The sequence below is a fragment of the Mustela putorius genome, unplaced genomic scaffold, assembly GCF_011764305.1.
Source record: "Mustela putorius furo isolate JIRA1106 unplaced genomic scaffold, ASM1176430v1.1 tig00003896_pilon_pilon_pilon, whole genome shotgun sequence".
NCBI lineage: Eukaryota > Metazoa > Chordata > Mammalia > Carnivora > Mustelidae > Mustela > Mustela putorius.
The window spans coordinates 13,847,360-13,859,893 of record NW_025422045.1 but is presented as its reverse complement, the minus strand read 5'-3'; the positions used below and the strand labels follow the sequence as shown (position 1 = coordinate 13,859,893).

General features: G+C 40.8%; 1 protein-coding gene across 1 annotated transcript; it reads right to left on the bottom strand.

Annotated features, from left to right (window-relative positions):
- Window positions 1–7,475: 7,475 nt before the first annotated feature.
- RNASE9 (ribonuclease A family member 9 (inactive)) lies at window positions 7,476–12,036 on the bottom strand. The gene is given in 3 exon segments (XM_045067424.1): window positions 7,476–7,549; window positions 11,476–11,790; window positions 11,793–12,036. Coding segments are annotated over 3 exon segments (633 nt in total).
- Window positions 12,037–12,534: the final 498 nt, after the last annotated feature.

The window sequence follows — 12,534 nt, the reverse complement described above, 5'->3', positions numbered from 1 at the left end:
CATATGTATACTACTTTGTGTTTTTGAAATGGACATAACTTAATTCATGTTGTGCATATCCTTTTGCCACTTGCAATTAACAACCAACATTGTTATTGACATTATCAACACTACTGCATCTAGATCCTGTTTGTTGATTTTCTATTATTGTATTCTATAAGTATATTGGAGTATTTATTTTCCTTTATAAATGGACATTTAAATTTCCTGACAGTAATTGTACAAATAGTGCATTCATGAGCTTTCTTGGGCATCTTCCTTTGCCTATATATGTGTTTTTCTAGGATATATACTTGGAAGAATTCCAAATTGCAATATCTATGCGATTATCTCATTATCATAATAGTTTACACTTCCCACATTACCAGTGGAATTGAACATCTCAAATGCTTAATGACCATTCACATTACTGCTTCTGCTACTCTGAGAATTGCTAGTTCATATCAGACTTGGAGAACATTTGAAAAACAGTAAAAAGGAAACACCCCCCCAAATTAAAAAAAAAAAGCCCAAACTTCCTATATATCTTTAACCCAGTTTCCCCATGTATTAACATTCCACTACATTTGTTTTTATAATTCTATCATTTTGGAGGAAGCTTTTAAAAGTTAATTTCAACATGGTGCCTCTCTATAGCATTGTTTTTGTTGCTATCAAAATTCTCAACCTTGCTGTATTTGTTATTTTATTGCTGTGTAACAAACTACTACAAACTTAGTGGCTTAATACAATGCCTATTTATTATTTCAGAGTTCAGTAGGTCTGAATTTTGGCTCAACTGGGTTCTACATCCCATGTCTCACACTCCAGGAGTCAACCAGAAGCTGAGACTAGTGAAGACACATTGGTCTATTTCTTGAAAGTCAGTAGAGTTGGATTTCTTTCTTAAAAAAAAAAAAAAAAAGGGACGCCTGAACGGCTCAGTTGGTTAAGCTGCTGCCTTCGGCTCAGGTCATGATCCTGGCGTCCTGGAATGGAGTTCCACATTGGGCTCTGTGCTGGGCGGGTAGCCTGCTTCTCCCTCTGCCTCTGCCTGCCACTCTGTCTGCCTGTGCTCACTTGCTCTCTCTGCCTCTCTTTCTCTGACAAATAAATAAATAAAATCTTAAAAAAAAAAAAGATTTTATTTATTCATTTGAAAGAGAGAGAGAGCACAAACGGGGCATGGGGCAGAGGGAGAAGGAGAAGTAGAGCAGGGCTCCCGCTGAGCAGGGAGCCCAAGTTGGGGCTCGATACCAGGATCCAGAGATTGTGACCTGAGCCGGAGACAGATACTTAACTGACTGAGCCACCCAAGAGCCCTAAAATGGGTTTTTAAATCGAAGAATAACCTTATTTTATACTTAGAGGCTATGGAAGTCTGGACATGTAGCTTTCATGATTTTATGAAAAATCAGGAGTTTATTTGAAATAAAAAGGAAATCAGTACCTGGTCCCATGTAAAGAGAACACCTGACCCCTGATAATTCCTGAACAATGAGGCGAATGAGGTCAGTGTGTACATGGGCAACACATACCAGAATGTTCCTAATTTTCTACATTATCTTTTTTTACCTATCAGGTGTGTCCTTTGATCATGCCCAAACTCTGCCCCAGGGCTTTCCCAAGGTCTCAGTGAGGTTCAGAGGCATCAGTCTTCTTGTCTTGGACCCCAGCCAGAAACAGAAGGCGCAGAGCAGGCACCAGGCCTAACATCAGGATTTTTCTGTATACTTAGCACTGAACATTAGTAGCAGCCTACTGAGGAATGGGGGTGTGCAGGTTGATGTGAGCCTTTTGGTGCACCCAAAGCCCTTTTTCCAAAATACTTAGTAAGAATTTCATTTTGGTTTTAACAATGGGAATTAAATTGGTTAAAATACAAAAATAAAACCCATAGTTCTTCCTTAGTTTTTAAGTTTAAATTACAAATTTTATTATTTATTCATAAATTCAGTAGATACCTGCCTGTATTTGGAGGATCTCACAAAGCTTTCTTGTGAGCCATGGTCATAATTCATGAAATGGATATATGGAGGAGGCTGAGCACAGGGAATCTCAGGTTGGGTCTTGGCTTGGGGCGTAGAGAGCCTCACTTTTGCCTGTCACAGTCTCTGGATTGAGAAGAATGATCTGAGGCTAATGAAACACAAGTAATTGTGGTCCTCCAGGCTCATAAGTTAGTGATGCAACTCAAACTGTAATTCCCCAACCTAAGAGCTCCTTCTACTAATCCTTATATTTGAATGTTCTTTTGCTGTTCTACCATGCCAGAACACTTGAATTAAAGAGAGGGGATTGGGATGCCTGGGTGACTCTGTCATTGAGCGTTTGCCTTTGGCTCAGGTCATGATCCCGGCGTCCTGGGATCAAGCTCCACATCAGGCTCCCTGCTCAGCGGGAAGCCTGCTTCTCCCTATCCCACTCCCCCTGCTTGCCTTCTCTTGCTGTCTCTCTGTCAAATAATAAAATAAATAAATAGAATCTTTAAAACTAAATAAAAAATAAAGAGTGGGGATTAAGCAGGAGTTAAAAGAGAGTCACTATTTCTCTAACACAGTCACTGATGTGCTTTTGTTTTTCTAATTATACCATTACATGTCATTCTTAAAATTCACACCAGGCCTGCACCTAGACAACCTAGATCTCATCAGACTTCATCAGTCTGGGGTTACTGATGGAATTGCTTTCATAGTAACCACCTGCTCGGGCACCTGGGTGGTATAATTAGTGAGGCGTCCAACTCTTGGTTTAGACTCAGGTTGTGCTCTGAGGGTTGTGAGATTGAGCCCTGTGTTGGGCTCCACACTCAGTGTGAGTCTGCATAACACTCTCTCTTCCTCTGCCCTTCCTTACCACCCCTGTGTGTGTGAAAGCACATGCTCTCTCTTAAATAAATAAATAAATCTTAAAAAAGAAAAATGGTAACCACCTACATTTCACATGATTATACTCCCTCCTCCCCAAATCCCATATGTATCAGTTGCAATTGTTGTGGCGGGACAGAAACTTCAAATAACAATGGTTGAAACGGGGTAAGTGTTAACTTCTCTCCCACATCTCTTGTTCTAAAGTCCAATGACAGTCAACTTAAGTCTGATATGGAGTTCCATGGTGTAAGATATCCAGTCTCTTCCTCTTTTATCGGTCAGTTTTGTTTTGCTCAAACGAGCATGTGGCTTCCATGTCGGCATCCAAAATGGCTCCTCTAGTGTCAGCCATCCTGGCTCTATTCCAGCCATTATGAAAATGAAAAGGAAAACAGGGACATTTCCCTCCCCTTTAAGGATATGTCTCAGAAGTTTCCCTCATTTCGATCAATTTCTGTGGACATCCCACTGTCTAGAAATTAGTCACGTGGACAATTTTACTTGCAAAGAAACCTGGGGAAGAAAACTCTTATTTTGGGTGACTGTGTGCTCAGGTAAAATTTGAGCTTCCTATTACAACCCCCAGAGGAAGACAGGAATGACCGTATTGAGGGACAACAGGTACCTTCTGCTCTACCCTACACTATCCTCATGCTTAGAATCTCGTTTGTGTCATGTCTGCCCCATCTTGGATTCTCCAGGGGAGAGGATGGCTAGAATGGGTTGGAGTTGGGTATTTTCTTTCCCTTAGGTCAGTTAGCCTCTGAGAATTCCCTAGCATGTTAGCCTCAGGTTAATTAGTTTCTCCTGAGGACAAAGTTTATTAAGAAAAACAGGATGCATCTGTTAAGAAAACAGAGTGCTAAGAATAGAGGAAACATGGTTGCTTTCTTCCCTCCCTCCAAAAGCTCTAGGGGATTTTTCTGTGATGTGAGAAACCTGTTCAAGCTTCGGGAAGTAAATCTCACAAAACTGTGGGGCCTCCCCATGACTGGGTCTCCTGTGAATTTTTAACTCTTGGAGTTGTCCATACTGAGCCTCCAGCAATTTATCAATGACCGTTCTGATTTTCCTCCCCTTGCACTGCTTCTCACAGTGGTTTCCTCTGTTAAAGATAAAATGAGATGTATTGAATTTTTCAGTTTATTTGAGGAAAAACCAATTTGAATCATTTGCTAAACCAGAGGTGGTTAGGAGTGCTTCACCAAAGGAGTGAGGGGAAAGAGTTCTATAAAGAGGTAAGAAGCAAAGGAAGGAAATTATTTAATTGGCTCTAGTTGACATGGTCCCTTTATTTGGGAAAACCTAGTTGGCTGCTTGTGTTTGGTTGTCCTTAGGTTTTAATTTTTTAACCTAGAGGCATTTCAGGCTTAGGTTTTGTTCTATTTACCTAGATGACTAAGGCATTAAAGCCCCTTCTGTCTAATGGCTCCCGTGGTCTAGTTACTTTAGCACCCTTCAGGAATCTCTCTCTGTATTTGTCTGTCAATCTCTCCAGTCTTGAGGACAGAGCTTTGCTTTCTCCTCAACTCTTACAGATCCTAGAAGTGTTGTTGACTTTTTAGTCTGTTGAGCTTTGTACTTGTTGCTAAGGAGGGGTGGCACCTTCTTCTGACCTTCTTATGTGCGTGTGGGAGGAATTCCTTGCCTCCAGAAGCTGGTTCTACCCTGCCATTCTACATTGTCTCTAGGAATTTAATTATTCTAGGTACCTCATATAAGTGGAACCATACCATATTCATTCTTTTGAGTCTGGTTTATTTGCTTAATGTTTCAAGAGCCACTCATGTTGTTGCATGTATCAGAATTTCAGTCCTTTTTAAAGCGAAATAATAATTCTACTGTGTGTACACACAACATTTTGTTTATCTGTTCATTCGTGGATGGACATTTGGGTTTTTCCCCATCTTTGACTACAGTGAATAATGCTCCTATGAATATTGGTGTGCAAAGAGCTGCTTGAGTCTCTGATTTGACTCTCTTCTGTCACATTGTAGAAACAGAATTCCCTCTCTCCTCAGGTGTTTCCTTTCCACAGAGAAGTGGAAAAGGGAGGGAGGAGTATTCTAGAGTCTGAGCACATTAATCTCAAGGAGAAACTATTTCCTAAGAGGCCGTTTAAATTATTGAATGAGTTTAAGTTGGAACTGTACTAGATATGGAGTTAATTTGTTTATCAACTTCCCTGTGAGTGGTGCCTCGTGAGAATGGCAGGTTCATTATCCACAACATAAAGACTTTGCCTTCTTTCCTACACATCTGAGTTATAGCATAAGGTAAATTTTAAGATTGTTCTGTATGGAGATCATTGCACTTAGGTTAGAGATGTGACAAAAGTGTCCCTAATTGAGGCCAGCAAGACTGCTGTACCTGACCATCGGTTTTCAGCTTTGCTTTCCAGACAGACACTTAATTTTATTAACACACCCCAAATTAAGGAAATTTGTTGCTGTACATCATCCATATATTAACTTATAACGAAATTCAAATGAGAAGTAGAGCTGCCAGGAAGACTAATTCTTATCCCTTGGTCATGATCCCATGTTATTTTAATGGGTTGCTTCCCACAGCAAGGGAACTTGTGGTTTGGCAGGTTAATGAGTTTTGTCAGCCATCTGTGATGGCCTGATGCACACATCTCTAGTGAAAGGAATTTCCTATCATGGGTATAATGTGTTCTTGTTGGTTTTTTCAACAGTCAGGCTTCTGGCATAACACTAGAGTCAGTGATCCTGAGCTCTGGCTGAGCCTTAGCATTGCCTGTGGGGCTTGTTAAAGACACAGATGGCTAGGTCTCATCCAATCCTGGTGAATCAAATAAATCGGCAGATGCTTCAGTAATTTTGTTAAGGTTTTACAAAAGACTCTGGTTCATGAAAGACAATTGAAAATCACTGGACCAAACTTTTGCAGTTAGGTTTTAGCTATCACTTCAGGTTGACACTCTGGGTCACGGATTCTGTATTTCTGTTACAGGTTGGCTGAAATAAGATTCTGCATGAGGAGTCAACACTCTATTCCTCAATTATAATCCTACCTAGAGATGCTCATACTTGGAGGCTTCAGTAGGAGTCATTAGTACATTCCCTGGATTCCTATAGAGGTCTGGAGTTGGTCAAGGCAGATGTTTAAAGACTGAATAATAGTAACAGTGATGTTTAATTGCATTGAGAAAAACATTTCCTTAGGTCAGATCAGATGTTTTACAGGCTAATAACTGCTTCCCAATATACATTTTTCTATTCTTCCTTTTAGCACTAAACCACAGTCTCCAGAGTCCTGGCCTTCAGTGTGTCTTTGGCACTAAGTTCTGGCCAGTGTGATGTGAGTTGAAGAAATGGGAGCAAATTCCTTGCCATGTTCCCTGTAGAGAAAGCTGGCTCCCCTCTATCCTTTTTGCATTCCATACCCTGGAGTACAGAGGTGTGGTGAGCTGTCTGCAGCCAGCTGGACAAAGACAGCACTTAGAGCTGGAGAAATGGCAGAGCGATCATGTGGAAAGAACCCTGGTCCTTCAGTGATCACGTAGAACATAGCCATCTTCCCGTCCTGGACAGATTGCCTCCCCTGGGTTGTTACAGAAAGGAGAGGTAAACATTGATCTGTTTGAGGTACTGTGTTTTAGGACTTTTGGTTGTATCAGATTCCTCTGTACCATAATTATGACAGAAGCCTACAGGACCAGTAGTCTCAGATCTTTACTGACTTGCTGAATTCCTGTCACTATACCTTTCTCCAAAATGCTGCAGTCAGAATGTCAACAAATGAGACACTAACAGACTTTCACTGTCCCTTTTTCTAAATGTGCAACCTCACATCTTTTGTTGGTAGTAGGTTATGGCAACTCTATATCTTACGGAGTGTTCAGCACCTCCTAGGATCAATGAGGGAACATGTGCCTTTAGAACTGAGGCCTAGCTGTGTCTCCCTCTGCCTTTCCTATTCCTATTCCTTCCCCCACATCCTCAGCATATAAATATGCAGAAGGTATGAAGACACAGACATTGGATAGCACTGACTGATGACTTCCCATGGGCTAACAATGCTCCTTAAATTGCCCTTTACTGACATTAGTTTTATTCCTGGTATAGAGGCCTCTTCATGTCCAAGCCTCATTTTCATCTTCTCTCTCTATTCCCAATAGGGAAAAAAATAATTCTTTCTCTTACTTCTCTTTTCTCCTTGAAATCTCTCCCTCTTATATTCTTAACGTCTATCCCTTTCTTAGAAGTGATCCCTCTCTCCATGCTGGGCATAGAGCCTGGTTGATGCTCTCTATTTCTATCTTTCTCTCCTTCCCCCTCTGCACCCTCCCACCTAAAAAAAAAAGTGATCCCTCTATTTTGATACTAAACAAATATGATATTTTGATCATATTTGTTTCACAAGCTTCTAGTCCAATAGTCATAACCTATTTTGCTTCATGAAATCCTCAAAACCTGCTTTTCTTCCCTCTGCTCTGGTAATATTATTAGAGCATATACTGAAGTAGTAAATTGCTGTACTTACTTGTAATGAATATATCTTAATAAGAGGAGGAAGGTAATCTTCAATAACTGAATAATGTCAAATATTGACATTTTGTAATATGTCGGGGACCGCCTCCGGCCAGGAAAGTCCCCACCATTACAAGATGGCGCTTGGCTCACTGCCAGCAAAATACACTGCAAGTATACAACGAACTTTCTGGTGAAGCCCACCTAAAGGAGGACATAGTCATTGGCTGTTTCAAATTTAATCAGCATAGTAACAAGACTCTCATTGGTTCTCCCCATTGTTTGGCCCCTTATTGATCACCCTGCTGCATATAAGCTAAGGAAGTTGACGAAATAAAAGGGGGAATGAAGCATTAACACCGAACCAGGCTTCTTGTCGTCCTTGCGGGTTGAGGGCGACAGTAATAAGGGTTAAGTCAGCGCATATGTATATATATGCTCATTAGCACCATGAATGCCCTCGTTCTCTTGGAGTTTATATTCTAGTGGTTGGAAGACATAGTCTCAGAGTCCCATCTCATGGAAAAGGTATTCCTGAATTCAAAATCTCATTTGGATAAAGTATCTTTTATTTCTTGTGTTGATAGACTAGAGTCACTATCCAGCAGCTCTATGTCACTGGAGGTATTTCCTTAGATCTCTTAAGAAGAACTTGATAATATTTACTAGCTTTTGTAATCTTCTAACCATGAAAACTAGGGTAGAATATTTATATATTCTGCTACATATCATATATTCAATGCAAGTCATAGAATGTACCAAATGGAATGAGAAGTATGAATTCAATTTTGCTCAAAAATATGCAGGGGCAAATGAATAGGGTTCAACCTGGCATCATTAGTTTTCTTTAATAAAGAACAGCACAGGGATAGATGCAAGCTTCAGTTCTATACTCCCCTCTCATGTCATTTCATAATGTTGTGCTAGGACAGAAGGGATGGAACAAGGGTGCCTGGGTGGTTCAGTGGGTTAAGCCTCTGCCTTCAGCTCAGGTCATGATCTCAGGGCTCTGGGGTCGAGCCCTACATCGGGCTCTCTACTCAGTGGGGAGCCTGCTTCCCTCTCTCTCTGACTGCCTCTCTGCCTACTTGTGATCTCTCTCTTTCTCTGTCAAATAAACAAATAAAATCTTAAAACAAAACAAAACAAAAAAGGGATGGAGCAACTATGCTCTCTTCTTGCTGTACTATACTCTTCTGTTCTTATTCAATGACATAATGTCCATCACACATTTTTCTCTTTTTAAAAAAAAATTTATTTTTATTTATTTGACAGAGAGAGAAATAGAGAGAGAGAGAGAGTGTGTGTGTGTGTGTGTGTGTGTGTGTGAGCACAAGGACGGGGAGCCACAGAGGGAGAGTGAGAAAGAGGCTCCTACCATGCAGGGAGACCGAGGGACTGTGACATGAGCCAAAGGCAGATGCCCAACCAACTGAGCCACCTGGGTGCCCCACCATCATACATTTTGAAGGAGAATACCAATTGGGTTTATTCTGGTTAGGAGACAACACCATTTCTAGTTTTCCCCCTTACTCTTACGAATGCGGCTGCCCACATTCCTTCGCTGAATAATTAAAATTTTAAATGAAGGTTGTATCACCACTTCACACCAATTAGAATTGTTATTTAAAACAAAAAAAAAAGCTCACAAGTTTTGGTGAGGATTGGATAAACTGAAGCCGCAGCACATGGCCATTAGAATGTAAAACAGTGTAGCTGCTATGGAAAAGAATGACTGTATGACCCAGCAATTTCACTTCTGGGCATAGACCAAAAAGAATAGAAGGTGAAGACTCAGACAGGTCTTTGTACATCCTTGCTTATAACAGCATTGTTCGCAATAGCCCAAAAGTAGGAGCAACCCAAGTGAGTGTCCATCAAACACGATGTAGTATATATACATTCAATGGAATATTATCCAGCCTTAAAAAGGAAGGAAACTTTGACATATGCTATAACATGGATGAACCTTGAAGACATGCTAAGTGGAATAAGCCAGTCACAAAAGGACAGACACTGACTGTATAGTTCTATTCACATGCGGTATCTAGAGTAGTCAAATTCATGAGACAGAAGGTAAAATGGTGGTTACTGGGGAAGAAGGGCGGGGTAAATGGGGGAGTTATTGTTCAATGCACACAGTGTTTCATTTTGCAAGGTGAAAAATTTCTGGAGACAGCCACTGGGATGGTTGCACAAGAGCATGAATGCATTAATTGCTACTGAAGTGTACACTTAAAAATGGCTACAGTAGTAAATTTTATGCCATATCTATATCTATCTATATCTATCTATCTATCTATCTATATCTTAACACAATTAAAAAAATTACTGTTGCATCATCATTACTGGGATTCCAATTCCAACATAAAGAATAAATTGTGTGATGAAAAAAAAACTGTATAAATAATCCTTCTAGTTCCTTGATTCAAGTTTTCAATGTGTATGGATCAGACCACTTATCTGGAGAGAAAGAGATAATCTTATGATTATTTCATGCCTTATGTACTATATCATACTCTTACAAATATATTATGTGTTGTATAATCCCGAGAAAGGTGAGATGAGTGGACCAGATGAGAGGGCCCATAGCACATATCCAGGCTAGCCTTTGTGCAGAACTTCTTTGCTTCATGTATAGAAGGTTGACTCTTAGAGCATGTCATAAGATTTTTAAAGTTTGATGGGATCCTCATTCATGCAGACATTACAATTAAAAGCCCCAGGCTCCCACATGAAGAGTAGTTTCATTTTCTGGTGTTCTTTTCTTAGTCACTGAAATGGGTTCTGGCAGTCCTTGGCCCTAGGCCCTTAATTTACATCAAATGATTGATAAAGTAGGCTCTTAGCTCTGAGTCTGAAGACAAGAATAAGGGCAGGGGAGGAAATGAGCAGATAGGATTTCAGTGCAATGTGCAAAAGTAATAGACACTCTCCCTACCATCTCCCTTCACTACGCCTTATCCCATCTTCTGTAAGTTACTGAGACTCATAATTAAAGGATATTATGGAATTTCACAGACAAAAAGAGAGAAATTATTACTTTTACTAGACAGACAGATTTCTCTTATCATACAGACTCCCCAGCCTTTTTTGGAAGTGGCATATTCTCAGATGCAGCCACATCTACTGGCAAGTGAGGAAAGGAATCATAAAGAAAGGTAACTGTGCCAGAAACTGAGGAATTGTTTGGAGTTTTGTGAACAGTGATGGCTAATCCAAAGCAAAGATGTGGGAATCTACAGACACAGCATTGGGCAATTGAAAAGTACTTTGGGGAGCTTGCTATCCTGAATATTTAGGTATTTATCCTGAGATGTCCCCTATTAGAATCTACATCTTCATGTTCTCATTGTATTTCATTGAATGGAAAGAACAGAACAAGTGAAATGTCTACAAATATAGTACTGGAAAGTTGAATTGCACAACTTCTCGAGGAGCTTTGAGCTCTTTTCTTTTCAAATCATGTTACAGAGAAAGGTCATTCCAAATCCAGAAACCCCTCATAATCATGCTGGAGACACTTCAGTAGGTCAATGCACTTTGTTAGTTCTACTGAACTAGAGAGTCACATGAATACGACTCAGGAGCATACTTCAGACAACCATTTCCTGTTCCTCTTGGAGCTGGCTCTCCTTTCACTGCAGGCATTTGTCCTCATAACACACTCAAAATGTGCTAAATTACTTGACCTGTTTGAAACCACATCTCCAGGAGTCATCGGTGAACTGAGCCCACATTGCCTTTGCATGGTTAAAAGAAGGGAAGAAGACAGATGATGAACATGAATGGACTCAAACGACCGTTCTCAATTTTAACTTGCAAGGATCGGGATGGAGCAGGTGATATCCTCCTATCATGACTTTTTAAAGAATACTATTTTAGAATGGCCACTCGGGGGGCACCTGGGTGGCTCAGTGGATTAAAAGCCTCTGCCTTTGGCTCAGGTCATGATTTCAGGGTCCTGGGATCGAGCCCCACATCAGGCTCTCTGCTCAGCGGGGAGCCTGCTTCCTCCTCTCTCTCTGCCTGCCTCTCTGCCTACTTGTGATCTCTCTCTGTCAAACAAATAAAATGAAAAAAAAAAAAAAAGAATGGACACTCGGCTTCATTGTGGAAGATGCTACTACCCTGCGTATCATCATCTAAAACCATAATATTACTTATATGAGCAGGAACAATTTTTTGAATATCATTTTGTCATTGGCAAGTGATAAGGACATGGCCCTGCCTATAAGAAGAGTCATATTCACAGTCTGTCATTCTAGCTCCTCTTGTTAAATTACAGTACACTCTTACTAGGTGCCTGCTCCTGTGACATTTCTTAACTCCATTCTTACAAGGCACAAATACGTTGCTACGGATCTTTTGCAAGTCCTCATGTGCTATTCAAAGGAAGAAATATTCTCTGACACAACAGAACTTGTCATGGACATTTTCATCTTCATTCCATCAGTACCGTACTTAGAATCAGTTAGTGGTTTTTCAGGATCGATAATCATCTGTCTTTGGAAAGCTTCTTTGGTCAGAGGTCTGGGAGGTCCTGAACTGTGCATTTCCACCAAGTAACCTTCAAACCATTCTATGTCTTCCTCTGACTCCTCGAGTTGGAAACGCCAACTTTTAAATTGCAGGGGCTGCTGCAGCAGGAGCAGCAGAGCCAGGGTACACACAGTGATCAGAATCTGCATGTTCTCTGGTGGGCTAGGAGAGAGAAAGAGATGGGTGCCACCCCCGCACTCTGCCTGCTTCTGTTTTCCAGCAAAATGCCTTCATTTCTCTCTCCACCCTGTGTGCCTATTCTGCAATTATGGTAACCTCACCATCAGAGATCTCAGTCCTCGCTTTCCTGCCTCTCTGTGGGTCCCCTTGTCTGCTTACCCCTGGGACTTTAAATACACATGAGCAAGTGCCTTTGCTACACAAATGTGTAAACTGAGATGAAATACATTTTTAAATTGTGCTATTTTAGGGGCTCCTGGGTGGCTCAGTTGGTTAAGCATTTGATTCTTGATTTCTGCTCGAGTCATGATCTCAGGGTCGCGGGATTGAGCCCTACGTCGGGCTCCCTGCTGAGCATGGAGCCTGCTTAAGATTCTCTCTCTCCCTCTCCCCACTCCTCCTCCCACTCTCACACTCTCTCTTAAAAAAAAAAAAATTGTCCTACTTTAAAAAGAAATGAAAATATC